This window comes from Lagopus muta, chromosome 26, assembly GCF_023343835.1.
Source record: "Lagopus muta isolate bLagMut1 chromosome 26, bLagMut1 primary, whole genome shotgun sequence".
Taxonomy (NCBI): domain Eukaryota; kingdom Metazoa; phylum Chordata; class Aves; order Galliformes; family Phasianidae; genus Lagopus; species Lagopus muta.
In genome coordinates, this window is record NC_064458.1 from 3548828 (window position 1) to 3576296 (window position 27469).

General features: G+C 55.9%; 3 protein-coding genes across 4 annotated transcripts; 2 read left to right on the forward strand and 1 right to left on the reverse strand.

The window, feature by feature from the left end:
- The first annotated feature begins 837 nt into the window (after positions 1–837).
- On the forward strand, positions 838–3396 carry LOC125685051 (mast cell protease 1A-like). The gene is given in 5 exon segments (XM_048927789.1): positions 838–932; positions 1003–1150; positions 1300–1435; positions 1632–1883; positions 2106–3396. Coding segments are annotated over 5 exon segments (741 nt in total). The 5' UTR covers positions 838–862; the 3' UTR covers positions 2241–3396.
- Positions 3397–4835: 1439 nt separating this feature from the next.
- Positions 4836–6672, forward strand: LOC125685052 (granzyme G-like). Its single transcript, XM_048927790.1, has 5 exons — positions 4836–4923; positions 5016–5163; positions 5624–5765; positions 5860–6093; positions 6266–6672. Exons 1-5 carry the CDS (start codon positions 4860–4862, stop codon positions 6398–6400), a joined length of 723 nt encoding a protein of 240 aa, XP_048783747.1. The 5' UTR covers positions 4836–4859; the 3' UTR covers positions 6401–6672.
- A 1975-nt stretch (positions 6673–8647) lies between these two features.
- Positions 8648–24017, reverse strand: LOC125685047 (guanine nucleotide-binding protein subunit alpha-11). Of its 2 annotated transcripts, none has more exons than XM_048927785.1 (7): positions 23768–24017; positions 17701–17885; positions 16402–16556; positions 15336–15464; positions 14030–14159; positions 13200–13353; positions 8648–11057 (listed from the first exon to the last, which is right to left on the reverse strand). In XM_048927785.1, the coding sequence occupies exons 1-7, from the start codon at positions 23901–23903 to the stop codon at positions 10867–10869; spliced, it is 1080 nt and encodes a 359-aa protein (XP_048783742.1). In that variant the 5' UTR covers positions 23904–24017; the 3' UTR covers positions 8648–10866. The 2 variants fall into 2 exon arrangements, with proteins under 2 accessions (XP_048783742.1, XP_048783743.1); XM_048927786.1 differs by lacking the exon at positions 8648–11057 and adding an exon at positions 11092–13095.
- Between the last annotated feature and the right edge of the window lie 3452 nt (positions 24018–27469).

Here is a 27469-nt window from a genome sequence, read left to right on the forward strand (position 1 = left end):
AAACCCAGAGAAGCTCAAAGAAACCGCCCTGAGCTCAGCCACCACTGCTGGGAGGTGGGCAAAGCCACCTGAGAGCCCAAGCATCCGAGGATGGGAAGGAGCAAAGGGCTCCTTAAGCCCATGAGTGGATGGCAGGATGTCCCCAGCAGCTGCTGCTCGCTCCTTATCTCTGTGCTGGCAGAAACCTCTCCCAGCAGCTGACCCCCCCTCGTCCCCTTCCTGCAGGGGGCCCCGAGATGGCTGCAGTGATGAGCCGTGTGAAATCTCTCCGCAGCAGAGCGGACGCTTCTCAGAACCAATCACAGAACCAAAGCTGGACACAGAACCCTGGAGCTCCCCTGCCCACCCCTCAAAGCTGCATGGAGTGCAGCTCCGTAAGCTCTGGTAGATGGAAGCCCCAGGGAGCAAAAAGCAGCGCAGCGAAGTGGGACAGCCTGGCAGGAGGGGAAAGTGAACGGCTGGGAAGAGCAGTGAGGAAGGAGAGCTGCTCACAGCGCAGGGCTGGGTGGCGCAGCTCTGAGGCTGCAGCTCCACAGGCAAACTGCAGGCTCAGCTGCAGGAGGAAACCACCCACAAACAGGACTGGGAGAACACAGGTGTGCTGTGTGCCGGGTCCGTGCCCCCTGCACAGAGATTTGCTGACCCGAGGCGCTGCTGCGCTGCTGTTCCACTGATTGCAGCCCCTGAGCACGCGAGCAGCAGAGATGCAGATAGCCCGGCGGGATGCACGGCCCCGATTAAAGCAATCAGCCCATCGCACATGGCTTCCTGGCTGTAGGGTAGAGATGCTCCAAGCTATAAAAGCACCCCTTGGGCAGCAGGAGGGAGGCTTAGAGCTCTGAGCACCCAGCGCGGAGAGGAGATGTGTCGTCCCCATTGCCCACTGTGGCTGGCCCTGCCGCTGCTGCTCTCCTGCCCGCGGGCTGACGGCAGTAAGAGGAGAGCTGCACGGGGCTGCTGCTCTGCGCTCCATCCCATGGCTCACCCCACTGTGTCTTGCAGGTGCTCTGCAGGGTCAGATCATTGGGAGCCACGAGGCCCAGCCCCACTCCCACCCCTACATGGCGTACCTGAAGGTGGGGCGTTCTGCCTGCGGGGGGGTCCTGGTGGCCTCCGACTGGGTGATGACAGCTGCGCACTGCTTGTCGGGGTGAGTACTGCACACAGCGGCTTCATCCTCCTCTTCCTCCCCATCACTGGGGCTGTTTTGGAGCAGCTCTCCCCACCTTTTTGCAGAAGGGGTGGGGAGGTGGCAATGAGACCCGACTGGTTCTCCTCTCCCCTTTTTGCCACGGTCAGGAACATCACCGTCGTCCTGGGGGCTCATGAGATCTTCCAGCCAGAGCAGAGCCAGCAGGTCTGAGGGATCCTCAGATACCACCCACACCCTGCGTACGACCCCGACACCCTGACCAACGACATCATGCTGCTCAAGGCAAGGCAGCCCGGGGGGCAGGGAAGGGCTGGGGGCAGCGGGGCCAAACAGAGCATCGCACGCAGAGCTCCCTGTGCCAACCAGCACTTCTGTGGGGTGGGACCCCCAGGCAGGGCCGTGTTTGCAGAGCTGTGCATCCCACCAGCCCTCCCCTCTTTCCTCCGCCCGCTCTGCTCACAGCCCTTCTCTCTCGCAGCTGACAGCAAAGGCCAAGCTCAACAAATACGTCCGCACCATTGCGCTGCCCAAAACCAGCAGCTACCTCCCGACGGGCTCCTCGTGCACCATAGCAGGATGGGGCCTGATTGATGAGGACCAGATAACAGGCAAACTCTTTGAAAGCAAAGTCTCCATCTACAGCCGCAGGAAGTGCGTTCTGTTCTACCCACACCTCGACGACGGCATGGTGTGTGCTGGCAGCTTCCACGAGCTGAAGGACTCCAGCCAGGTATGGCCATAGTTGGGGGGGCTTTGAGGGGGCTTCCAGGAGAGACGGCGGCCCATGGAGCACAGCCAGCAGGAGCAGCTCTGGCCCTGGGGAAAAGGATGGAGGCGATGCCGCTCCTGTTGGGAAGAGGCGATCCTTTGAATGGCAAAGCTGCTCCTGCTGGGTGGAGCTGAGCCCATCTCTCAGGACGAGGCTCCCACCATGGATCCCATCTGTCTGCAGGGTGATTCCGGAGGGCCGCTGGTGTGCAATGAAGTCACACAGGGTGTTGTTTCCTTCGGCTACGACAGCCCGCCCGGTGCCTACGCTCGCATTGCCAACTACCGACGCTGGATGAAGAAAATCATGATGAAGTAACGGTGCAGCGTCAGCCCTGGAGACCTGACGGGTTCCTTCCTGCCCCCACTGGTGGCTCCATTCCCCCCTCTGCCCTGGGAACCCAGGTGTCCCAATGGATGCCCATAGGCTCCCTCCCTTTGCTCCGAGGCTGATGGCTGTCCCGCTGCCGGCCCATTTCAGTGCCACGTTGTCACCAGCAGAATTCCCATATGGCACCGGAATGCAGTGGCGCTACTGCACAGCCCCTTTCCCTTGGACGCCCCTGCCCTGCTGGACCCTGAAACACCCCCAGCAAATTCTGAGCTGCATTCCCCAGCATTTCTGCCTTCTTTCTTATCCCTCATCACAGCAAGAAGGGAGGGTTGGGTCAGCCATGCTTCTCCTCTCCGTGGTGGGATGGCAGTGACAAAGACATCGGGGTCCAGAGAAGGAGCAGCCCCTTTTCCCAGGTAACAGCAATAGGACGAGGGGTGATGGCCGCGTGTTGTTCCAGGGCAGGTGCAGGTTGGATATGAGGAACAGTTTATTCACCAAAAAATGGAGATATGGTGGCACGGGCTGCCCAGGGGGGCGGTGGGGTCACCATCTCTGGAGGTGTCCAAGAACCATGGAGAGGTGGCACTTAGGACATGGGCAGTGGGCACGGTGGAGGTGGGCTGGGGCTGCTCTGGGGATCTGAGAGTTGTCTTCCAGCCTTAGTGACTCTACGAATCTATGAGTGGGCATGGTGCAGGTGGGTTGATGGGCGGACTGGATGGTCTCGGATGTCTTCTCCAACCTTGATGATTTTGTGACCTGGATGGAAAGGGGAAGCGCCGCACATATCCCATCCACCGCCTTCAGAATGCCAACAGCCCTCCAGTGTCCATCTGTCTGCGATGTCCTGCGTAGGGACACGGATGGGAGCTCAGAGAACACCATACTGAAAGGGCTGGGCAAGGACTGGGGACTACAGACAGGAGAGGCAATGGGGCAGAGCAGCGCTCCTTGCTGCAGGACGTCTGTGTAAGTTCCAGGAGAGAATGCGAGGGTTTGTGGAGGGGAAATCCAGCGTGAAGTTTTGAACATACAGAAACTGTGAGCAATTTGAGGGAACAGGATGCTTGCCCCGTCCTCAGAGCCTTTCCTGGGCTTCCACCCAGCCATATCTGCCCAAGGGAGGGGATGGCTGGAATGCGCTGTGGTCCAGCCCTGGCTGTGTGTGCCCACGCTCGCCCTGCCCTCGCCTGCAGGAGGTGATGCCACCAAGGCGCCGTGGAGGAACCAAGAAGGATCCATGCTCTGGGCTTCTGCTAACAGCCCCTATCAAGCAGTGCATCTGCGAGTGGAAAGGCTGCAACTGCTGCAACTGCTTATCTGTAGGGTATGAAACAAATCTCTGTCACTTTGTCACGTCAGGTTTTTCCTTTGTCACGTCAGGTTTTTCCTCGATGCTCTGTCTGCAGCAATCTTTGCACGAGAATGGCAGCTTTTTTCTCAGGAAGGGCACCGGGGGCAGGAGGGAAGGCACATTTCCCAGCAGCCGGCATCAGACCCATTTCGTCATCGCCGAAGGAAGGAACTGCCAGTTTGGGGCATGACCCCTCCTAAGGGCCAGCGGATGGGCAGCATCCCAAACCCACATCCCTCCTCCCCACAAAGCAGGGCCAAAGGCAGCCCTGCTATGGGCAGCATCCTTCTGAGTGCTCACAGGCCAGTTGGTGGAGGGGCACTGAGGTGTTGTTTAATGGGGAACAACCACATCTGGAGTCAAATCCAGTTGAGTTCAGACCAGTAGAGTCCACTTGAGTCAAGTCCGCTGTTGTCGAGCTGTAGAGGCAAGCCTAGGAGTGCAGAACTGAGCTGAGCTGAGTTCAGTAGAGCCCAGCAGAGGAGAACAGAGTAATTCAGGTGGAAGGGAAGTACAAGGGTCACCAAGTCCAACCTGCTGATCACTTGAGGGCTAACTAAAACTTCAAGTATTCTACTGTGGGCATCGTCCAACAGCCACGAGGCACCGAGGGCTTTGCTAGGAAGCCTGATCCGTGTTTGAGCACCCATGCTGGAAAGAATGCATAGAAGGGAGTCTTTTTCCACGCACAGCAGAGCAGGGACCTCATGGCGCCAGCTGTGGTGTTGCTGTGCAGCTCCCTGCCCCCAGCCAGCCATAACCTACGTGGTGTTTTGGGGGCAGCTCCTCGGGCTCCGACAGCATCTACCAAGAAGAAGTAGGAAGGCCCTGCTGGCCTTCTTGGAGGCAGTACATCATGTAGAAGAAATCTTCATTTTGCAAGGCTCGTGATAACATCAAGAGATGCAAAGAGTTGCAAAAACAACAACACGAGCTGCAAAGGAGGGCAGTGTGGCGGGGTGGGCACGTTCCATGCAGCCTCCAGCTCAGAGGCGGTGGGAGAACGCTGCCTCCGGGTCCAGGAGGGCTCCAGGTACCCCAAATCCACCCCAAATGGAGGGGGACCGTTGCCGAAAGCTGCCTGAATTCCCCTCCTCAGATTGCTGAGGTTTGCGCTTTGCAGTGAGATTAATCAGATGAAGTGCGACCTCGGTGGTTTCCTGGAGTCTCGTCTCAGGGTATAAATCCTTCCTGAGAGCAGGAAGAGACCCCACTCACAGCCTCACCCCTGGGGCATCCTCGAGGCCATGCAGCACCCACAGAGACTCCTGCTGACCGTCCTGCTGCTGGCGTGGCCTCTGGACACGGCTGGTGAGTAGAGAGGCTGTGGGGTGGGCTGAGGGGTCCGAGCCCCACATCCCCATCCCATCCCCACGTCCCCATCCACCCCTTCATCCTTGCAGGTCACTCCTGGAGCCGGTTGGACCAGGACAGCCAGGCTGTGGCTCAATCCAGGCCATACATGGCTTATCTGCGGGGCAGGGATGGTGGGTTCTGCGGGGGCTTCCTGGTGGCCCCCGGGTGGGTGATGACAGCTGCGCAGTGCTTCAGGTGAGTTCTGGGACACCCAACCCAGGCGATGATTCCCAGGTAGGGGTGGGAGGGCTCTGCGTGGCAGGGAGAGGGGTTGTGGGGCCGGCACGAGGCCGTGGGTGAGGTCGTGGGGCAGTATGGGCTGAGCTGCAGGAGATGGGGGCTGGAGCTCCAGTCCCGTCTGAAGGGCAAAACCAGCAGAACCAAAGCGCCCGCATCCCACAGCTCGATGGAAAGCGGCTGCCCCAACCCCACGGCGCTCCCTGCTCCCCCAGGGCAGCCCCTGCTGCAGGTGGACCCAATGAGCTCAGCCGAAGCTCCGGAGGCAGAAAACCCACACTGAGCCCAGCAATCCGCTCTGGGCAGGCTCTGCAGTAACGATCCACACTCCTATCAGCTTCCACCAAACCCAATCCGCGTCCCCAGGCCATCCCTTCTAATCGCACAGCTGATGACACCTCTGTGCTCCATCTCACAGCCACAGACCTCTGACCGTCATCCTCGGAGCCCGCGACATCCAGAGGGAAGAGGAAAGCTGGCAGGAGCTGCAGGTGCAGAAGTACCACTGCCACCCCAAGTACAGGAGGCGCGAGGAGGGGCACGACATCCTCCTGCTGGAGGTGCCACTGGAGCTGGGGGGGCTGGGAGGGGGACAGCCCTGGTCACGCTGCATCCAAAGGCAAAACACCCATTTCTGTGTTTTCTGCCACCCAGCTGAAAAGCAAAGCCATCGTGAACGACCGCGTGAGGCCCATCTCCTTCCCAAACACGAGGTTTCCTGGAGGGCTGATGTGCAGCGTCGCCGGGTGGGGGCACGGAGCCTCCAACGCTGCCCTCTGTGAGGCCAACGTCACCGTCAGCAAACAGCGGGACTGCCTCCCCATCTACCTCGGCCTCGCCGACCACGTCCTGTGTGCCAAGAGCAGCAGCAACGGGGTTCCTGACAAGGTTGGTGCGACGGGACCCCGGGGGGGGGGGCTGCTCTCAGTGCGTTCTGCGGGGCATGGAGAGATGCTGAGTTGCAGCAGTGGCTGTGCTGCTCCCAAACTGGGTTCTGCCCTTTGAAAGCTCCGTTCCCGTATCAGTTCTTTGCTGTTCCACCCTCCTCCCCTTCTTACAGAGCTATACTGGGTGTCCCCTCGTGTGCAACAACAGAGCCTACGGGATCTACTCCTACCCCTACCGGCAGCCCATGTCCTTCTACACAGACATCAGCCCCTACCTGCCCTGGATCAACCACGTCATGAAGTCCTGAGGTCGCAGCGATTGCTCTCACCCTTGCGGTGCCCAATGCTCTCCTGCTGCCGCTTCCATCCTCCCCAGGGAAGCCCCCCTGGGATCCCCCTTCTGGTGTAGAGCCCTGTTTTAGGCTGCACACCCAAAGGAGGGGCTGCAGCTCTCAGGACCCAGCGAGCGTCTCCTCCTCCCCGCTGTGTGACACCCGGCTGCTTTCATTCCCCACCCATTTGTGACACCCTCCATCCTTTCCCTGCCTCGTTTCCCCCCTCCTGCTGCAGCTCTGTTGTAGTAAAGACGTAAAACCAATAAAGAGCATCTGCTTTCAAGTCCTTTTCCCTGCTGTGACGTGGATCTGTGGCAGCCTTTGGCTCCAGCCCTGAGCAGCTCGGGGATGGGGGGCTTCCCCCCAGGCTGCACCCTGTGCCTTGTCCTCTCCTCGCCCTGCACTGCAGCAGAGGTGCTCAGGATGGCCCTCCCTGCTGCAGGGGCTCATTCATGCAGAGCTGCAAAGCACGCAGTGTGCATGCACTGCAATTCCCTCTGAGACACTCAGGGTGAGTTAAAGGGGCCCTGAGCCCCGGTGGGGCGGTGGGTGTCCCATCTGCAGCAGGGAGGGCAACCAGATGGCCTTCGGGGGTCCCTTCCAGTCCTCCCAAACCCAGCTCAGAACACCCTGGGGAGGAGGAGAGGCACACAGAGCAGTGATGCAGAGCAGTGCTGTGGGTTCCCCATGCACACAGTGCCCTCTTCGGGTGCTCACAGAAACACAAAACGGCCGGGGTTGGAAGGGTCCCCAAGGGCCGTGAATCTCCAACCCCCCACCACAGCAGGGCCACCAACCTCCCCATTTCACAGCAGCCCAGGCTGCCCAGGGCCCCATCCAACCCGGCCTTGAACACCTCCAGGGATGGACGGGGCATCACAGCCTCTCTGGGCAGCTGTTCAGCACCTCACCACTCTCACAGCACAGAACTTCCCCTGACATCCAACCTCCATCTGCCCTCCCTCCATTCAAACCATTTCCCCTTGTCCTGCTGTCATCTCGCCTTGCACAGAGTTGATTCCCCTCCTGTTTGCAGGCTCCCTTCAGGCACTGCAGGCTGCACTGAGGTCACCCCCAGCCTTCTTTTCTCCATGCTGAACAAGCCCAGCTCCCTCAGCCTGTCTTTGTAGGGAGGTGCTGCAGCCCCTGCTCATCTCTGTGGCTCCTCCAGACCCTCTCCAACAGCTCCCTGTCTTTCTTGTACTGGGGGCTCCAGCCCTGGACGCAGTGCTGCAGATGGGGCCTCACAAGAGCAGAGCAGAGGGGGACGATCGCCTCCCTGTCCCTGCTGCCACCCCTCTGCTGATGGAGCCCAGGATCCCGTTTGCTTTCCAAGCTGCAATCACACCCTGCTGCCTCACGTTTCACCCCTCAGGACCCCCAGGTTCCTCCCTGCAGGGCTGCAGTGCCAACACTGGGGTTCCTCTCCAACGCGTTCCGAGCCCCTCAGCCCTGCACACCTCCAGGGACGCAGCTGAAGGAAGACGCTCGCGAGCACCACGGCTTTTAGGAACAAAATTTATTCCAATTTCAAACAGAGAATTTATTTTTTCAGGAGAAAGATATGAAAATCCATTGCCATCAGATATTCCCGTAGTGAAGGGTTGGTGCCCAGCGGTCAGAGTTGGATCATCCCAAGGAACAATCGCAGCCCTGGCCTGGAATGAGACACAGCGCGGAGCCTGAACAGAACCTGACGGCGGCGTCGTGCCCAGGAGCTCCTCGACCCGACCCTCCTCCCCCCCACCCCAACACGACAACAACACATGCATTGCAAATGACAAGGTTTAAAAACAGCGGTCGATAGAGGAGGTTTTTTTTTGTGTGTGTGTGTGATTTTTTTTTTCTTTTCCTTTTTGTTTTTTTTTTTCCTTTTTTTGTTTTATTTTTCCTTTTTTTTTTTTCCTTTTTTTCTTTTTTTTCCTTTTTTTGTCCCCCCCATAGGATAAATGCTTCGATCGCCTTAAATCAAGGATCCTATAAGATACGAGTAGAACCAAATCATTTCCACCACGTTGGCACTTTGTAAAGAAGTCTCTGGCACTACTAAAGAAAAGGGGGGCATTGGCACAAACCATACTGGTAAGAAAGGGGCGCTGTGTTGCCTCCCAACCTCTGCTGGGCTCCATGCAGAGCAGCACCCAGCACCGCCCGCAGGGTCGGCTGCTTTTCGTCGTCGTCGTCGCTGCTGTCGGGATATCTTTGCATTATTTCTGATATATATATATATATATATATAATATTTATTATTATTAAAAAATTAAAACACAGGAAGGGAAAAAAAAAAATAAAAATAAAAATAAAAACCAAACTGAACCATACTCGAAGGCAATGCTGACGTTGGTAGGAAGCGATAAGAGAGCAAAGAACCCGGCTCTGGGGGGGGGGGGGGTGGTCCTCAACTCATTGACTTCAAGTTTCCCTCCTGGAAATGGAGCTGCAGAGCTCCAGGAGCGTTTCCTGTTGTAGTGTGAAACCTTGGGGGGGGGAATGGGAGCCTGGTGCTGCACTGGGGACAGACAGCGCCTGGATGCGCATGGAGGCGACCATGAGCGCCTGTCTGGGGGGGGGCGCCATCAAACGGCCCTTTTTTGGTGTAAAGATTAAAAAAGAAACAAAAACAAAACCCAAACAACCTACAGAAACCAAAGCAATGAGATCAGCGTGCGGCCGGCTGACAGGCGGGGATCCCTCAGCCGACACGAGGGGCTGCAAAGCAGAACCCCTCCAACAGCGGCCCCTGGGCTGTAGTGTTGGAAAGCAAAGCACCCCGCTGTCTGCAAGGGAGACAAAAGAGCCCCGGCCCCCGGGGGGCACCGACCTCCCAGGAGGCGTTCAGTGGGTTTGGACCCAATGCTGCCGGTTGGGATCGGAGCAGAAGCATCTGCAACAGCTACAGGATGCAGAGGCAGAGCTGGGTCGGGTCCCCCCCCTTCCCTGCTGACTGCAGTTGTTCTCCAGGCCTCCAATCTCAGCACCTGGGACCCAGCCCCAAAGCGTCGCCTCCTGCAGAGCACAGCTTTGGCCCCTGGAACGCAGCACCTCTGTGCCACCTCCTGACCCCACGGCCATCAGCCCTCAGCACCGCGATCCCCCGGGAGCCTGCAGGGAGGATCCAGCCCTGCTCTGAACGGCAAACAAAGCGGCAGCCGCCTGGGGAACACAGCAAGAGCAGGGAGCACACGGCTCCTCCAGGGCCTGCTGCTAAGAATCCCACCTCACAAAGGCTGCGAGCGCCAGCTCTGCTCCTTCCTAAAAACCAGGACTCCTAGAAGCCACCTGCAGCGCCGAGATGCAATGAGCAAGGCTTGTTTGCTGCTACAACAGAACGAGAGGCCGGCACTGAGCAGCGCAGCGCCGCAGCCTGAGCCCCACGGCTCTGCCCCATGGATGGCGGGGGCTCTGCTCAACAGAAGGGAGCTGCTGCCGTGTGAGAGGGGACGGCGCGTGTGCGTGCAATAATTACACAGATAATTAAAAAACAAGAGAAAGAGGGGGGAAAATGAGCAGCGAGAGTCAGGCACTTCCCCAGGCTCAGCAGCTGCCGCTCCAGGAGCTCCCAGCCTTTGCGGCCCATGAGCAAAACGCAGCTCTGTGCTGCCAGCGAGGCGCAGAGCATCGAGAGCTTAAAAGATTGCAGTCTCCGTAAATTTATGGTTGATAAGAGATAAAAAAGAAGACAGTAACTCAGAAGATGTAAGGGATGGAAAAGCGATGGCTTGGCTCTTTTTCTGGGTGCGTTTTGCCTTTTTTTGTGTGTGGTTTGGGATGGTGGGGGTTTTTTTTTGCACAACAGTGGGAGAGCAGCTGTTGTTCCCCAATGTTTCATCACAGTGAAGCATGGAGCGCGACCTGGGGAAGGGGGAGCAAGCAGGATGAGCAGCTCACAGCCAGGGCGCCCTGCAGCACAAGGCAAAGGGAGCAGCAGCACTGCGTTCCACAGCCCAGCGACTCCACGACCTCGGCTGGGAAGCGACTTTTTCTACAGACAGCATGGGAACGAAAAGGGGAAATAATTAAAAATAAAAATAGTGGCGAAGCAACAAAAAAAACCCAACAAACCAGACCGAACCAAAAAAGCTGGAGATGAGGCGGCCGCAGCTGCTTGGCAACGATTAAGAAGTGAGCAAGGTGCTGAAGGAATGAGGCGTATCCCCATCGACTGTGAGAGAAGCGTTGGGTAGGAACAGAAATCAATGGGCTGCTCTGCGGACAGAGACAGGAGGCTGCAGCTCACAGCCAGCACTGCACAGCTCAGACAAATTGGCAACCATGACAGCATCCAAAATTAAAACATTGTGTTGGTTGGTTGTTTTTTTGTTTGTTTTTTTTTCTTTCCTGTCACGTTTAAAATCACTCTTTCTTTTCTTTTCTTTTTTTCTTTTTTTTTTTTCCTCTCTTTTTTTTCTCTTTTGTGGGGTCTTTTCACCGCCGAGGGGTCAAACCAGGTTGTATTCCTTCAGGTTGAGCTGTAGGATGGTGTCCTTCACGGCCGCGAAGACGAAGCGGATGTTCTCCGTGTCCGTGGCACACGTGAAGTGGGAGTAGATGATTTTGTCACTGTCTGGATTCAAATCCACAAACATCTTGAGGATGAACTCGCGGGCTGCCTGCGCGTCCCTCTGCGGGCCTGCAGCAAACAAACAGCACTGAGTGGCTGGGGGCAGCAGCAGGGTGAGCCAGCAGAGCGCCGCGCTCCTCCTGCACCGCTAGAAAGAAGAAACCCCAAACACTCCTTGTGTACAAACACTGGGAACCCATGGGTTTGGGGTTTTTTGCTCTGAAAGGAGCTGCTGTCCAGGGTTTGATGAGGCTGTGGATGCCCCAAACCTGCAGGCATTCAAGGCCAGGCTGGATGTGGCTCTAGGCAGCCTGGGCTGCTGACCTGCACACAGCAGGGGTTGGAACTGATGGGCACTGTGGGCCTTTGCAACCCAGGCCATTGTAGGATTCTATGATGATGCTAAGATTATGGGTCCCTACAGATCCCTATGGCACCCCATGGGTTCTCTGGGCAGCCTGGGCTGCTGGTTGGTGGCCCTGCACACAGCAGGGGGTTGGAATTGATGAACCTTGTGCTCCTTTGCAACCCAGGCCATGCTGTGACTCTGACAGGCAGCAATGTGTCATTTCAGACTAAGCTCTGCAATAAACAGTCTACAACTGTTTACATGGGTAGACAGTGACAGGAGAAAGGGGGATGGCTTTAAATTGAGACAAGGGAGGTTTAGTTTGGATATGAGGAGGAAGTTTTTCCCACAAAGGGTGGTGAGGCACTGGCACAGGTTGCCCAAGGAGGCTGTGGATGCCCCAGCCCTGCAGGCATTCAAGGCCAGGCTGGATGTGGCTCTGGGCAGCCTGGGCTGCTGGTTGGTGACCTGCACACAGCAGGGGTTGGCACTGATGAGCATTGAGCTGCTTTGCAGCCCAGGCCGTTCTCTAACCCCACCTGTGCTGTGCTTGCTGGACAACAGCTGCCTGCAGTCACACACACCCATCCAGCATTGAGCTGCACCTTTCTTTTTAATGTACAAATTAATCTCACACCCTCGAGGCTGTGTGTTATTAAACAAAGATCATCTTCAGCCAACTCCATCCTCACGGCGCCATTGACTCAAAGAAGCCCAGAACTGCAACTCCTGCCTTTATTTACTGGGTGGTGCCGTCAGCTCCTAAGGAGAAGTCACCTCCTCTGAGTCACCGTGCTGATATTCCTGTCTCAGGATTGCTGTTCTCCCGTTCCCTGCAGCACAGAGCAGCTCTGGGAGGTGGTCTATGGGCTCCCTCCCACCCACAGCCACGCAGTGCTCCTGCAGCAGCCCTCAGGCAGCTGAAAGGGGAAAGCACGTGGTGCTCCCTGCCTGTTCTGTGGGCTGCAGCTGCTGTGCTCTGTCAGAAAGCCGTGCTGTTTGACCCGTGCAATCACAGATGTTCACAGATGCGAGCCCTGACGTTCACTGCTGATTTCAGAGCGCTCTCAGACAGCAGGGGGCACGAGACTCCCAGAGTGGGAGGACAAACCGTAAGGAGAGATTTCATTTGTCATTTCAAAGCAGCAAAGTGGTTGGTTTGCCAAACTGCAGCTCTTCCTTCCGTGCACTTGCTGAAGATGCATAACAACAGGCAGCACATGACAGCACGCAGAGGAGCTGCTGCCTGATCTCATTCCCCACCGCATTTCATTGCTTGCAGCCCTGGGCTGCTGTGTTACCACACAGCTCTGAATGCACTCAGCTGCAGGGCTGGAAGGGCAGCATGATTCCGGCTGAGGGATTCTGCTTCAGATGAGCCTTCCTGTGCTCCATGCAGGTGTCACCATTCCACAACCCAGGTGGGGCTCAACAAGAACTGAACGCTACCTGAGCTCATTCAGCATCAGTGTGAGCAGCTCAGCTGTCTGACCAGTCAGGCTCTCAAAGCCAAGCCTGAAATTTCCTCTTGCTTAGAGCATTAAAACACCCAGCACACCGCTGCATTGCCACACATGGAAAAAACAGATCATGTGCACAAGAACCCGGGTAAGAAAGTCAGACTCCACGCATTTTAAAGCCTGGGGGAAATCTTTTCTCTCTCATCCTGCAGGAAAGGTTCATTATTTGCTCAAATTCCTATTAGCCAAGTAAGATCAGGGCATTTTCATGGCAGTTTCTCATTGCAGGAGGTTTTCCCTTTGAAATTAAAGAGTTGTTCCTTCAATCTCTAAGAGAATCCAACCAAACCATCCCCTCCCCTCCTCCCAAACACAGAGCGTTTCCCCATAGAAACCACTCACCATCAAACTCTGGGAAATAGTCAACGAGATGGGAATAGAGGATCTTGTCTTCCAACAGATCCTTCTTGTTCAGGAAGAGGATAACTGACGAGTTTTGGAACCAGGGATAAGTGATGATGGTTCGGAAGAGGGCTTTACTCTCTTCCATCCGGTTCTGAAACAAGAAAGCAGTTCATCAAGGTGAGGATCAAGGCGCCCTTCTGCTGCCTGCACACAGAACCCTTCGGTCCCAGCTAAGTGCTGGCTCTCTTGGAGCAGCTAAACAGAAAGGAAATGCAAAGTCTGATGAACTCCAGCCTCATTTGATCAACAAACCATGAATAAGTTGTAAGTCACTTCACACCTTGCAGCCACGTGAGGGCTGTTGTGTGAGCTGCTGCACGTCTTCACCTCTGTGAGATGAAACCATGCCCACTTTCACCTCCTGGCATTACTTCTGAGCTATGAGCAGGTGTCAAAATGGAGGACTGCCAATTCAGAGCCCAGCAGCCACAGCAACAAAGGGATTCGAGCGAGGAAAACAGGGAAGCAGGAACAGGGAATTCTCAGAGCATCCCCTCAAGTTGCACGGCGCCTCCTGAGGCACACAGAGCTCAGCAGCTTCAGGGCAGTTCCCCATCAGCTGAGAAGCACAGGCAGTGGGGTCACACGGTGCATCCCCTGCTCTCAGTGACACCACGAGGCTCTGAGGCTCACGTTCTGCTCACAGTAGGAAGAGCTGAAGGCCAGCTATTCTTCCTGGCACAGCGCTTTGTTACCAGCCTCCCAGCAGGCAAACAGACATCCTTCCTTCCCCAGCGCCCCCTGCCAGGCTCCTCCCTTTGGCTCACCTCATTATCAGACTCCACCAGAACTTGGTCGTATTCACTAAGTGCTACTAAAAACATGATGGAAGTCACATTTTCAAAGCAATGGATCCACTTCCTCCGTTCTGATCTCTGACCTCCAACATCCACCATTCTGTGGAAGAGAAGAACACAGGAACAGCTGCACTTCTCCACCTGAAGGCAGGACAGATGCAAAGAGCACAAATGCCACTCTAATGCCACTCTACCATACGGATAAGGCAGCATGGGGACAACACCACGTTGGTGTTGTATTTGCTAACAAAGCCATCAGGTTCACCAAATTCCCCATTTCAGACATACACGAAGCACAAGAGATGGCCACGAGAGTGCAGCATCACAGTCAGAACCCAAACATCACCCCTGCCCTTTTAGTGGCACTTTGGTTTGTTAAGCAGCCGTCCTTCAGAACTCTGCTCTGCCCAACCAAAGCCTATTTTCTGTTTCCTGTCAAAGCACCTCTTGCCCCTGAACTCCTCACACAGAATGCTTTGGAAACAAAACCTCCTTGGAGCACGCTCTGCAGCAGTGACACAGCCTGGCTCCTCAGCTCTGAGCCCCACCGGTGCAGCCATGCTGCAGTTACTTGGTGAGACATGAAGCTCAGCACAACGCCTCCAATCCCCACAGCTCTGCTAAAAACCCACGGCCATCCCACGGGGGACCAAACCAGAGAGTAATTTTGGTGCATCTGTAATTGAAGGGATTCAGAGATGGGATGGAGGCTTCTTTAATTCCTCTTTTGTAATGGCAGCGCTGTGCTGGAGATGGGAAGTGGCAGTAGAGAAGCAGAGAGGAAAATTGCTTTTGCATGTCACTGTGCCCTCATATGCCATGCTCATTTCCTGGCTTAACCACATATTGCTGCTGCAGCAGAGGCAGCAAGCTTTGAGGGCACAGAAAACCATCTCTGAGGGCATCACAGCCAGGAGGAAGGCTCTTTTCAAAGGAGGAGCAAACAGCCAAAGCTGCTCGAGCAACCTCAAAGGTAAACCCATCTCAAGTGCCACCCACAGCACAGCCCCCCTCCACTGGCTGGGGCCAACAGCAGCTCAGCACAGCCCTACCAGCTTCCAATTCAGCAGGTCCTGCTTGCTGACGGTCCAAGCTTCCTCTTGGAGCTTTCCTTTAAGATAAAACACAGCACCAACCCCTGCCAGCACATCCCTCACATCACAGCACAAACAGGCACCCATTTCAGCCCCGCCGCCGGCCTCGAAAAGCAACGCAGAACCCAAAACTGAATCCCTCTCCTCTCAGTTCAGCTGTAACACGAACACACCCTCAGTACCTGAAGATGATATTCTCTAGGTCAAAGGGGTACTCTATGATCCCAGTCGTAGGAACTCGAACCCGTAGCACATCTTGCTGAGTTGGTAGATATCCTGGGGTGGCGATACGATCCACGTCGCTCAGATAGCTGCAGCAAACACGAAAACAAGCAGCACTGCCTCAGCTGGCAGCAGAAACATACAGCTTTAAACACTGCCACTGCCCCCCAGCCCAGAGTCAGTTACTGGAGGGATCCGAAACGCGACGTGGGGGACACCGCAATGTGCCTTTGGGAAGCAGGAATTTGGGAGCCATCCCCCTTGGAGGGTGGAAGAGGCATTAAGGGTGGATCTGTCAGCTCTGTGTGGAAGGCAGCTTTGCTACAGAGAGGCTTTAATACAGGGGATGCCTCTGTTTCAGCATCGGGATTCACCCGAGGTTTTCTGTCACGGTCTGTGTTAACAGCCAGAGGTGGAGCAGTGCTCATTTCTCTGCACTCAGACTTTGTTGGTCTTTAAGTTAAATATCTGCGCACAACAACAAGGCCAGAGGGCCAATGGGAAGAGAAAATCAGCCATATTTCGCTGCCCAAGAGCCACAGACACCAAGCAGAGATTCCACCCTCAGCTGTACCTACAAGCAGATGTGAGAGCACCTCCATCAGCCACCAGAACACCTCAAAGCCACGCGAGAAGGAAGGAAAGAATGTGGGAAGGAACCTCCAGCTCTGAACCTGTCCTCAAAGGAACAGAGCCTCCCCTCCTCCTGCAAAGCTCCAGGCCTCTCTGTGGCCAGGTTAACACTGACAGCTACCCAGTGTTCCTCCATCTGAACTTTGCCCAAGGACACTTTGGGCTGACAGAGGCAACCTGCAGGCTTACAGGTTTTATCCCAACACATGTAGCTTGTCTAAAGCCCTACCAAGACTCACCTACCCCAATGAAAACAATATGTACTAAATACGTAATGGAATCCACTGCAGTGTTCTTAACCTCTGAAACAAACTCTGCAACTCAAAAAGTAAGAAACTGGGCAGCTCCTGTTTGTTAGAGCATCGCCACCGCGTGCTGCTGAGCACAACTTACTATTTAGCTGAATCAGAAAGTTGGTATTCTCTTCTTCTGTCATAACACTCCTGTATTCCAGGGTCGTTCCACAAGGTTTTAATTGCACTTACGTAGGGCTGCTCAAACGTCATGACCTTTTCTACATCCACCTCCCGGATCAGGACTGCGTTGGCCTGAAGATGGAAGAGCAAAAAAAGAAATCCCAGCAAAGTAACTCCCAGGTGAAATGAATTCTCTTCCTTCTGACTTCGAGGATCCAAATGCTGCAGTTCAGTGCAAAGAGCAGCAAACAGTGATAAATCACACAGCTGAGACACCACGGCTCCATTTTGCCCAGTTACACTGAGAAATGAAAGTTGTGCATGCTTGTTTCACAGCAGCTCCCAAGGCCCACTGTGAAGGAGCCCAGGCACCCAACTGCAGTGGAGGTGAAGCTGCAGAACCTCTCTGAAGGCACAAAGGACATCCAGCCCCACCACCAGCTCTGTGCTGCTGTGTGACAGAACACATTGAACATGGCCCTACTTTGGGATATTACACCGTGCGTTCGATGCTAGGAAGCCTAATTCCTCGGTGCACCCTCAACAGGGCCCCCCTCCCCTAAATAACTGCAATGTTCAATCAGGTCTGAGTGGAAGAGATTATCTCTAGAGGCAAGAGAGGCAAAGGTAAAGCACAGAGCTGTGATTCAAACAGAGGGTGAGAGCACAACCCCTCGAGAAAGGCAGCACCTTTGGTCAGTGCTTATCACACAGGCTGACAGCTTGCAGGGGCGGTGATCAAAGCCTTCAGGTGTGACAACAAGGCAGCCAAAGGAAAGAAAGCACAGGCAACAACGCTCAGTGCTTTAAATAAGCACGCAGAGCCTCTTTTGTATCGAGTTCCAATTCCTTGCTCCCCCATTTGCCACACAGAGCAGCGAGCAAACGACCCTGAGCAAGGTAAGGATTCCTTCCTCCAGTGGGAAGTTGCTGCAGCCCTCAACCAAAGGCAGCAAATGGAGTCAGAGGTCAACAGAACGCCATAAACAGCTGTTCTTAAGCACATAAAAAGAAAAGAAATAACACAGGGAAGAGTTCAGGGAGGTTGGGATCACAATGCAGAAGGGCCCAAGCAAACAGAAACCTGGGAGCCAAACGCCACTTTCCCCACTCTGGGATTTGCATTCAGGGCCTGCATCCTGCCTCCCCAGCACCTCTTGCAACCTCTTGCAGCCTTTGGATAAGACAGAGTTAAAACCAGAGCCTGACAGGGAGAACAAAGTCAGATGTTGCTTCCCCACTGCCTTAAAACATGCAGAAACTCTGAGAAACTTACCTTGTTCTGTTCATATTTGTACAGAATCTTCAGGGTTTCCATGGCCCTGATCATGGACTGCATGGCAGTGAAGATGTTTTGATATACCAGCTTGGTAAAACCTTTTTTGTCCTCTTCAGAGTAGCCTGAGCCATGAATGATACGCATTTGCTTAATGAACGTGCTTTTGCCACTCTCCCCAGTGCCTGCAGGATGCAAGAGAGAGCATTAGTGGCCAGGGCAAGCAAGGCTTGGGACAGAGAACAGCACGCTTGCATCCCACCACACCTCCAACCCTTGCTGCTGTACCCAAGTGCTCACCATCCATCCCAGCGCCACCCCGCAGCCCCAGCCCGGCAGCACAGGGTGGACATCTTGTCCTCTGCTGCAGCCTTCTGAAACAAGGCTGCTCCTTCTCCCAAATCTCACATTACAGCCACTCCCCCAGGCGCTGCGTCAAAGGGCGCCGTCACACCTGAGCTGCTCCCAGCTACACCACGAGATGCTCCAACCGCCTCCAACCGCGGCCGTGCGGCACGGAGGGCTGCTTCCCTTCCAGCCCACGCACCGTCGGTGGGGAAGAGTGGGAAGCAGCAGGAAAATCAGCCCTTGGGACTGCAGAGCTCGAGGAATGGCTCATCTGTCTGCCACCACGATGCGGTCAGAGCATCTGCCTGGAAACTGCGAGCAGCACGAGATGAAGCGGCGTCTGCTCCTCGAGACTGAAATGGAGAATCCTCACTGCCGAGGTGCAATATTCTGCATTCCAGGGCTGCATCCTGGGACGGCACTCTGCAATTGCATTCTGCACTCTGGGATTGCATTCTGCCCTCAGGGCTCTGCATTCTGGGGCTGCACCCTGGGATTGCATTGCAGGATTGCTTTCTGCGCTCTGAACTCTGGGCTTTGCACTGTGGGGTTGCATCCTGCCCTCCAGGATTTGCACTCTGGGGCTGCAAGCTGCACTCTGCAACTGCATGCTGCACTTTGGGACTGCATTCTGCAGTTGCATTCTGCACTCCAGCACCGTACTCTGGGCTTTGAATTCTGCACTCTGCGATTGCACTCTGCTAATTGCATTCTACACTCCAGGTTTGCATTCAGGGCTTTGCATTCTGGACTTTGGGCTTGCATTTTGCCCTCCAGGATTTGCATTGTGGGGCTGCAAACTGCACTCTGCAATTGCATTCTGCACTGTGGGACTGCATTCTGCACTCAGGATTGTACTCTGGGTCTGCCCTCTGCACTCTGGGATTGCACTCTGCAATTGCATTCTGGGGCTGCAAACTGCACTTCTTTGACTGCATTCTGCACTCCAGGATTGTACTCTGGGTTTTGCAATCTGTGCTCTGAGATTGCAATTCTGGGGCTGCGCTCTGGGATTGCACTCTAGGGTTGCATTCTGCACTCTGGGATTTGCATTCAGGGCCTGCATCCCGCCTCCCCAGCACCCAAGAAACCTCTTGCAGCCTTTGGATACGACAGAGTTAAAACCAGAGCCTGACAGGGAGAACAAAGTCAGATGTTGCTCACAGCAGCGCTCTGCCCAGCTCCCCAGCAGCCTGCTGGTTCCTTATTGCACACATTTTAGTGCCAGGTCCTAAGAGCAGACGGGAAGGCAGCACAGCAGCAGTGGCTGCAGGCCCTGGTTGCACACCTCCTGCAGCCTCAGGGCAGCTCCAAGCACTCCCATGTTTGTGTCCCCACTGGTGAAGTCAGGAAAGCCAACAGCTTACATAAGAAGACATTGGGAAGTTGAAAGGAAAAAAACGTCAGCAGGTGAAGCGCTGTGAGTCCTGATGCAAGCTTGTTTTGCTCACTGGGTGTTATGGGAAGTGCCCAGTGAGTTCCACCCCACACAGACACCGTGTGCTCGGGGGAAGGGACACACAGGTAACAAACACCTGGCTGTGCTGCATGAACTGCATCCCACAGCCTGAGCACAAAGCCAAAGGCACGGAGCAGCGGCGTGCAGCACCAACATCCACCTTCCAAAAGCAGCCATCCCATGCAGGATGCCCAATCCAAAGAGACAGCTTCTTTCACTGCCCCCCCCTCAATTAACAGCCACCTCATTAAGCAAGCCACCCTTTGGATCTCCAGCTGCAAATGCACACAGATGCCAGCACAGCCCTCCTCTCACCCCAGCCCAAGCAGAGCTGGCTGCACCAAAGCACATTTCACCCACTGCAGCCACGGATCACCAACACATCCCCAATTACTCACTCTCCCAGCACCAGGCTAAGAAGGCAAACAAATAAATAAGCCCAAATAAAAAGCAGCCAGCTTATAAATAGAAGCGGAGTGTTTAAAATAAACAGGCGAACTCTCCCCCATCTCCACCAACAGACCGAGTTGTGTGTTGGTTTTTTGTTAGAAATTAACATCACAAACACCGTGCAGCAGCGGCGGCTCCATCTCAAACAGAAAGCAAACAGAGGAGAAGGGGGGGAGGAACTGGAAACCGAAATATTCTGTGGTTAGGTGTGCTGTGGTGAGAAAGACTTCCTCGCCTCTCACCGCAGCGACCAGAAGGGAGGAAAGGAAAAGCATTCTGATAGTGAAAACATGAAGCAAACCTCAGCGCTGTTCACCTGCTGCAGAGCCGCGCTGCCGGCACGCAGAGCCTTCCTGCTGCTCCATCACTGCCTGCCTTAATGTTATTACGTGGGGTTTTTTGTTGGTTTTGGGTTTTTTTTGGGGGGGGGGGGGGGGGGGGGTTGGTTTTGGTTTTTAAAGCTGCCTCCTGCTTTTGTGTGGGCCATCAATAACGCAGAGCATCACAGAAAAACGTCACCAGCTCCCAGCGGCGCCGCCTCCTGCATGGCATGAGGGCAGAAAAACCCTTTGGGGATGGCAGTGCACAAAGCAAGGAGCTGAACTCAACGCGCCTCCTGCCAGCACGTGGGAGCAGCACGGCTGCCCATCCATCACCAGTGCCCCCCAGGGACCCCCCAGGTAAATCCAACCCAATGCTCAATGCTGAGCGATGCCAGGGCGATTTTTGTATGGTGTTTTCTCCCCCCATCGCCACCCCAGTAATAAAACAAAAAGGCCAACGATGAGCAACGTGCAACATGTTGAAATAAAAGCCTCTCAATGCTGGGTTAAGCACTGAACAGAAGTGATTCCTCGCTGCGATAGGATCCAACAGCTGCCATCGAGAAGAGAAACCATCACTGCTTCTGCAACTCCTCCCATATCCAAAGCCTTCTCAAATGGTGTGGGAAAAGCCCTCTCAATGATACCAGCGCATGGAAGACCTCCAACCTCACCCCAAGACAGCAGAAATCCACATGAGCAGATCTCCTTAATGGAGACAGAGCGCAACAGCGTGAGGTGGTGATGTGCAGAGCTGCACCCCCTGAAAGCAAACCCCACAAAGCTTCACCCCCCCAACCACGCTGTAAACCCTGTTGTTACTGGGGGAGCAACACCCCCCTGTCGCCTTGGGGAGGTTTTGGTTGGTTGGTTTGTTTGCAAGCGTTGCTTCAGGAAAAGAAAAAAGATATGTATATATATATATAAAAAGGTTTCTTGAGCATCTTCCATTTCTTTTCTGATGTGTGATCTTTAGATCCAGTGGGATCATCTTAACCCAGATCAGCCTATAGCTCCAACCTATTTTGAAACAACTGCTTTAAGGAAGCGTGGCAGCGCCAGGCCGTCCTCCGCCATAAGAACTGACCCCGAGCCTCCAGAACGCCCAGCTCAGCACCCAAAGCAACGCCCGCCCTGCAGCACCCTCTGTGCACCAACACACCCCGAGGACGGGCCCTCGCCGAGCCAACACCAAGCTTTGTGTTTGCTTTGCCACAGCGATGCACCTCAGCCTCCACCTGCGCCTCGCCGCAGACCCGGAGCGAACATCAACCCTCAGATTCACTTTCCTGTTTCCCACCCCTGTTGGAAGCAGGGCAGCGTTCCAGCAGCAGAACAGACACAGACACACACGTGGGGATGGTGCCCCTATAGAACCACCACCAGCACCTCCTCTGGGGCTCCAGCATCGCTCTCTGCCCCGGAGGAATGGCTGAGAGCCGATCGGATGCTCCTGCAGTCGCTCACCTACACACCTCACCCTCAGCACACGGCCATTTCCTCCTTGCACTCTGCTCTGTGAACCCGTGGGTTTGCTGCCAGCCCCCACAGGGCACCTGCCCTCCCTCTAGGCAGCCCCCCGTGGCCCTGCATTCCCCCACAGCCCATCATTCACACGCATGCAGTGGCAGCCCTATCCCCCCATTCCCTATCCCCTGCCCCTCACTCCTTATCCCCTTTTCCTTATTCCCTGCCCCCCACCCCTCATTCCTTATCCCACACTCCCTGTCCCCCATCCCTTATTCACAGAATTGCAAGGGTTGGAAGAGACCTCAAGAGATCGTTGAGCCCAACTCCCTGCTACAGCAGGTGCCCCACAATAGGCTGCACACTGCCCATCCAGATGGGACTTGAACATCCCCACAGGAGACTATTCCCTATCTCCTATCCCCCATTCCTTATCCTCTATCCCCTGTTCCTTATCTCCTACTCCCTGTTCCCCATTCCCTATTTCTTATCCCTATCCTTTATCTCCTATCCCCTCACTCCCAAACCCCCATCCCTATTCCTTATCCCTTATCCCCTATTTCCCATTTCCTATCCCCCATTCACTATCCCTTAACTCCTATCCCATTCCCCACTCCCCATCCCCTGTTCCTTATCCCTTATTCTCTGTTCCCTCTATCCTTCACTCTCTATCCCCTATTCCCTAACCCCTATCTCCCATTCCTTATCCCCTATCACCATTCTCCATCCCATCCCCACTCCTTATCCCCCATTCCCATTCCCCATCCCCTATTCCTTAACCCCCACCCCCATTCCAATTCCTCATCTCCATTCTCTAACCCCACTCATTATCCCCTATGCCCCATCCCCTTAACCCCTATCCCCTATTCTTTATCCCTGTCTCCTATGCCCCATTCCCCATTCCTTATCTCCTGTCACCATTCTCAATCCCCATTTCCCTTTCTCTATCCCTTATCCCATTCCCCATCCTGTTTCATATCCCCTATTCCCTATCCCCCATCCTGTTCCACATCCCCCATTCCCCATCCCCACTCCTTATCCGCTATCCCCATTCCTTACCCCCTATCACTGTTCTCCATTCCCATTCCCCATCCCTATCCCTATCCCATTCCTTATTCCATATCCTCCATCTCCTGTTCCATATCCCTTATCCTCTATCCCCACTCCTTATCCCCATCAATGTTCTCCATCCCTATTCCCTGTTCCCTATCCCCTATTCCTTAACCCCATCCCTATTCCTTATCCCCTATTATCACTGTTCTCCATTCCCATTCCCCATCCCATATCCCTTATGCTCCATCCTCACTCTTTATCCCCCATTCCTTATCCTCTATCACTGTTCTCCATCCCCATCTCCTATTCCCCATTCCTTGTTCCTTATCCCCATTTCCCATCCCCTATTCCTTAATCCCTATCCCATATCCTCAATTCCCATTCCCCATCCCCTATCCCTCATCTCCTGTTCCATACCCTTTATTCCCCATTCCTTATCCCCTATCCCCCATTGCCCATCCCCTGTTCCGTGTCCCCCATTCCCCATCCCCACTCCTTATCCCCTATCACTGTTCTCCACCCCCATTGCTCATCCCCTGTTCCCTATCCCTATCTCCCATCCCCACTCCTTATCCCCCATCCCTGTTCTCCATCTCCATTCCCTATTCCTTAACCCCTATCCCATATCCCCCATTTCCCATCCCTTATCCCCCACTCCCTACCCCCTATCATCTCTGTTCTCCATCCCCATTCCCTATCCCTTATCCCCTATCCCCACTGCCCACCCCCGTTCCTCAACCCCTATCTCATATCCCTATCCCACAGCCCTACCTGCACTCCTTATCCCCCATTATCCCCGTTCTCCACCCCCATTCCCATGCCGTATCCCCCACTGCCCATGCCCTGTTCCTTATCCCCATCCCCATTTCCTCCTCCTACCGACACCCGTTATTCCCCCATTATTCCCCCATTTCCCCACTCTCACACAAAGCCCTGCCCTCCCCCCGCCCCGCCCGCCGCCCCTCACCCAACAGCAGCAGTTTCAGCTCTCGCCGTGCGTCGCGTTTGTCCCTCCGCAGCTGCTTTTCGATCTCGGCGTTGATTCGTTTCGACTCTTTCACCTCGTCGCTCAGGCAACAAGCCATCATGGACTCCAGAGTCATGGTCCCGACGCCGCCGGGACGCTCCGGTCCTCCCGGCGCAGATCACCGCTCTCCTCCGCACGGCCGGGACCCCCCGGCCCGGCCCGGCTCCGCCGCCCCTTCCCCTCCCGGCCCTCCCCACCCCTCCCCTCCCCGGCGTCCGCCCGGCCCGGCCCGGCCTCGACCCGACCCCAGCGGCCGGGCCCAGCAGCAGCAGCGCCGCCGCCGGCACTCAGCGCGCTGCCCCCGCCCGGCCGCGCCGCCCGCCGCTCCCTCCTCGCGCGGCCCCGCCGAGCCAGCGAGCAGCCGGCGCAACCCAACCCACTGCCGCCGAAAACAAGCACTGACCGACGGCCCGCGCGCCCAATGGGAGAGCGCGTCGCGCCGAAGGGCGGGGCTTCCCCATCGAGGGGGCGGGGCTCCGCGCCGAACGGAGAGCAGGTTTGGTTGGCCGAGCGGTGGGCGGGGCTTGCGACGCGCGTTCCCAGGGCGGGGCGGCGCCGCGGGGCATTGTGGGACGGTGGAGAACCCGGCGGCCATGGTGCGGCCCTGCGGCGCCGCCCGCCCCCAGCGGCCCTTCCGGCTGCGGTGGCCCGGCCCGGCTGTAGGCCTGGAGGCCGCGCGGTGCGGGTGCGGTCGGCCCGCAGGGTGTTGTTGTGCGGGTGCGGCAGGGTGCGGCGCGGTGCGGTTCTCACGCGCCCGTTCTGCTGCTCGCTGCGCCGTAGGGTTGGAAGAAGAGCCGGGTTCGGTCGGCCCGGCCCTAAACGGCGGCTCCCGGGGGTCACCGAACCTCGCCTAGCGCTCGCGCAGCCGCACCGGCCCCAGCCGTCCCTGCTGTTCCACCAGCCGTTCTGACTCTGTGTATATGGAGGTTTTTTAGTGCGCTCCGGCCCTTTCTAAGCTCTGTTCCTTTCTCTTCCAGATGCCCAGCAGCTGAACGTTGCTGCTGTGTGGTGGTGGAGGTGCAGGCAGCTGAGGATTATCCTGCACAGACACTGAGGACAGCAGTCGGTCACAGCGGGGTGCTGTGAGGGGCAGAAGTTCCTGAAGGGAGATTGTGATGAGGAGGGGTTTGGCCTCTTCTCCCAGGCAACAAACAGGAGCTGAGGAAATGGCCGCAAGTTGTACCAGAGGAGGTTTAGGTTAGACGTTAGGAAGAACTTCTTCTCTCAGATGGTGGTCAGGCACTGGAATGGCCGCCCAGGGAGGTGGTGGAGGCGACTGGATGAGGAGCTGTGAGATGTGGGTTAGTGCTTGTGGTAGCAGTGGTGATGGGAGGTTGGACAAGATGATCTTGCAGGTCGTTTCCAACCTTGTGATTCTAGGATTCCTGTATCCCTCCAGCACAGCTCTGAGCTGTTCTGCATGACCTCAGGCTGCAGTGCCAGATGGATGCCGTGCCTTGGGAGGTGCTGAAGTTCCCTCAGGCTGCTTTGAATACAGGGTGCTGTGTGTTACAGGCTGCTGTCTTGCTTACCTTCCTTTGGGCCCAATCACAACTTAAAGATACTGTGGAAGTTTCCTCAAAAGAAAAGAAAAAATAGTAACCGAGTGTACATCCATCTTCTGGACCCCCTGTGTGATTCTTATGTCTGTTCTGATGGATCCTGCTCAGGCCATCAGCATAAAACTCACAGAAATGCTGGTCCCGAGGAATGGCAGTGTGCTTGTTTCCTCCCTTTTGGTTTCAGTGCTGAGGGACTCACCTAGAGAGCTGGCATGTCCCTCAGCTTGGTTGCAGATGTGCTGTTCAAATCCCTAACCTTCATTTCCCTGCCCCTTGCACACTGGTGTGTCTGTAGACTTCAAGTTCCTTTCCTTGCTCTTCTCTGCCTGCCATCCCATCACAACCACAGCACATGTCATCACCTTCCAGGCCATTCCTGTTGTGTTCCATCCTCTGCTGCTGGCTTCTGACCAGAGCTGCTTGCCTGAGCAGGGACATTCCTGCCCATCTGCTCAGCCCTGCCTCTGTTTTCCAGCAGTCTGGTGAGGGCGTGGGATCCTCGTGGTTTTCTGTGGCTTCTTAAGTTCTGCATGAAGAACTTAATGAGCAGGATTTCCCAGCCAATTGATCCTGAGCAGCTTGCAGAGGTGGTCAGAGCAATTATCCTGGGCTGCTGGTTGCCGACCCTGCACACAGCAGGGGGTTGGAACCCGATGATCATTGTGGTCCTTTCTGTGATTCTCTGATCTTCATGGCTCCCATTTGCAGCAGTTAGAAAGGGAGCTCCCAACCCCTGCCAAGCAAATTCTACCACGGGAGCCATCGGACTGTGAGCGCACCTTACTGACATCCCAAAGTCCCATTCCCTTTTTCCTTCTGGGCCCCATCTCTTGTGTGTTTTTTAGTTCCACGTGAAGGGAATGGAGCAGCGACATCCCAGCTGCATTTTGCTGCAGCTGCTCAATCACTGACTTAATTGAGGAAAAACTGCATGGCTTAAAGCAGCTTGCAAGCAGCCCAGGAGGATGCTCCCCCTAACAGAGGAATGAGCACAGGCCCCCAGCTCAGCCAGGCACACAGCACTACCGAATGACAGAACAATGCACCTCCTCTGGCACAACCTGGGGCCGTTACCTCTTGTCTCAGCACAGCTGGGACCAAGAAACACCGACGTCCGGGGGTTCGGTCCTTACATCTCCTCCCAGCATCAGCATTTTCTCCATTTAAGGTTTAGATCACCGTGCTACATTCCGCCTCTCAGCCGAGCTTCGAGCAGCAGAGCTGCAGAGACGGTTCAGGGCTGCAGATTTCCCTCCCCCGGGGCGACATTTTCTGTCGGGGGCAGCGGAAGGTTGGAAGGTTTCACCTCCCGGCGGGTCGGGAAATGCAGCCCGGGTTTTGGCTGCTGTCTCGTTTCCCAAACCGGGAGGCGGCTGCGAACGGGGGAGAAACCCCGGATCCCAACAACGCAACCCGCACAGCCCCACCCGGCCCGCGGTAACGCAGCGGCGGACGGGCCCGGAAACCGCCGCCGGTCGGGGCGGAACCGAAACCGAGACCGAGAGCGGGCGGAGCGGGGCGGCGGAGCCGGCAGAGGGCAGCAGTGCTGCGCAAAGGGACGCAGCATCCACGGCACACAGCTGGGATGGATGGAAGCCAGGCCCTGGGGAGCAGCAACCCCATCTCAGTGCTGTGAAGGACAGCATCTCTGGCACCGTGCTGAGATGGACGGCGGCATCGTGGGGAGCAGCATCCCTGTCACAGGGCTGGGATGGGTGGCATCCAGAGCTCTGGGGAGCAGAGTTCCCATTGCTGTGTTGGGATCGATGGCATCCAGGACCTGGGGAATGGCATCTCTATACAGACAGCATTCAGGGCCTGGGGAGCAGTGCTGTGAAGGGACAACATTGCATTGCACAGCCGGGATGGATGGCATAGCATCCACAGCACGCAGCTGGGACGGATGGCATGCGGGGTCTGGGGAGCAGCAACCCCATCATGGTGCTAAGAAGGGACAGCATCTCTATCACCGTGCTGAGATGGATGCCATCATCCTGGGGAGCAGCATCCCCACTGCAGTGCTGTGAAAGGACAGCATCCACAGCACACAGCTGGGATGGTGGAACCCAAGGCCTGGGGA

What these genes read in the sequence shown, in the direction of transcription:
- LOC125685052 (XM_048927790.1), top strand. Translation starts at nt 4,860, where the DNA reads ATGCAGCACCCACAGAGACTCCTGCTGACCGTCCTGCTGCTGGCGTGG. An exon ending in ACGACATCCTCCTGCTGGAG is followed by an intron (nt 5,766 to 5,859) that starts GTGCCACTGGAG and finishes TCTGCCACCCAG; the next exon opens with CTGAAAAGCAAAGCCATCGT. An exon ending in GCAACGGGGTTCCTGACAAG is followed by an intron (nt 6,094 to 6,265) that starts GTTGGTGCGACG and finishes CCCTTCTTACAG; the next exon opens with AGCTATACTGGGTGTCCCCT.
- LOC125685047 (XM_048927785.1), bottom strand. Translation starts at nt 23,903, where the DNA reads ATGACTCTGGAGTCCATGATGGCTTGTTGCCTGAGCGACGAGGTGAAA. An exon ending in TGGTGGAGTCTGATAATGAG is followed by an intron (nt 13,354 to 14,029) that starts GTGAGCCAAAGG and finishes TTCTTGTTTCAG; the next exon opens with AACCGGATGGAAGAGAGTAA. An exon ending in CTATTTCCCAGAGTTTGATG is followed by an intron (nt 11,058 to 13,199) that starts GTGAGTGGTTTC and finishes TGTTTGCTGCAG; the next exon opens with GCCCGCAGAGGGACGCGCAG.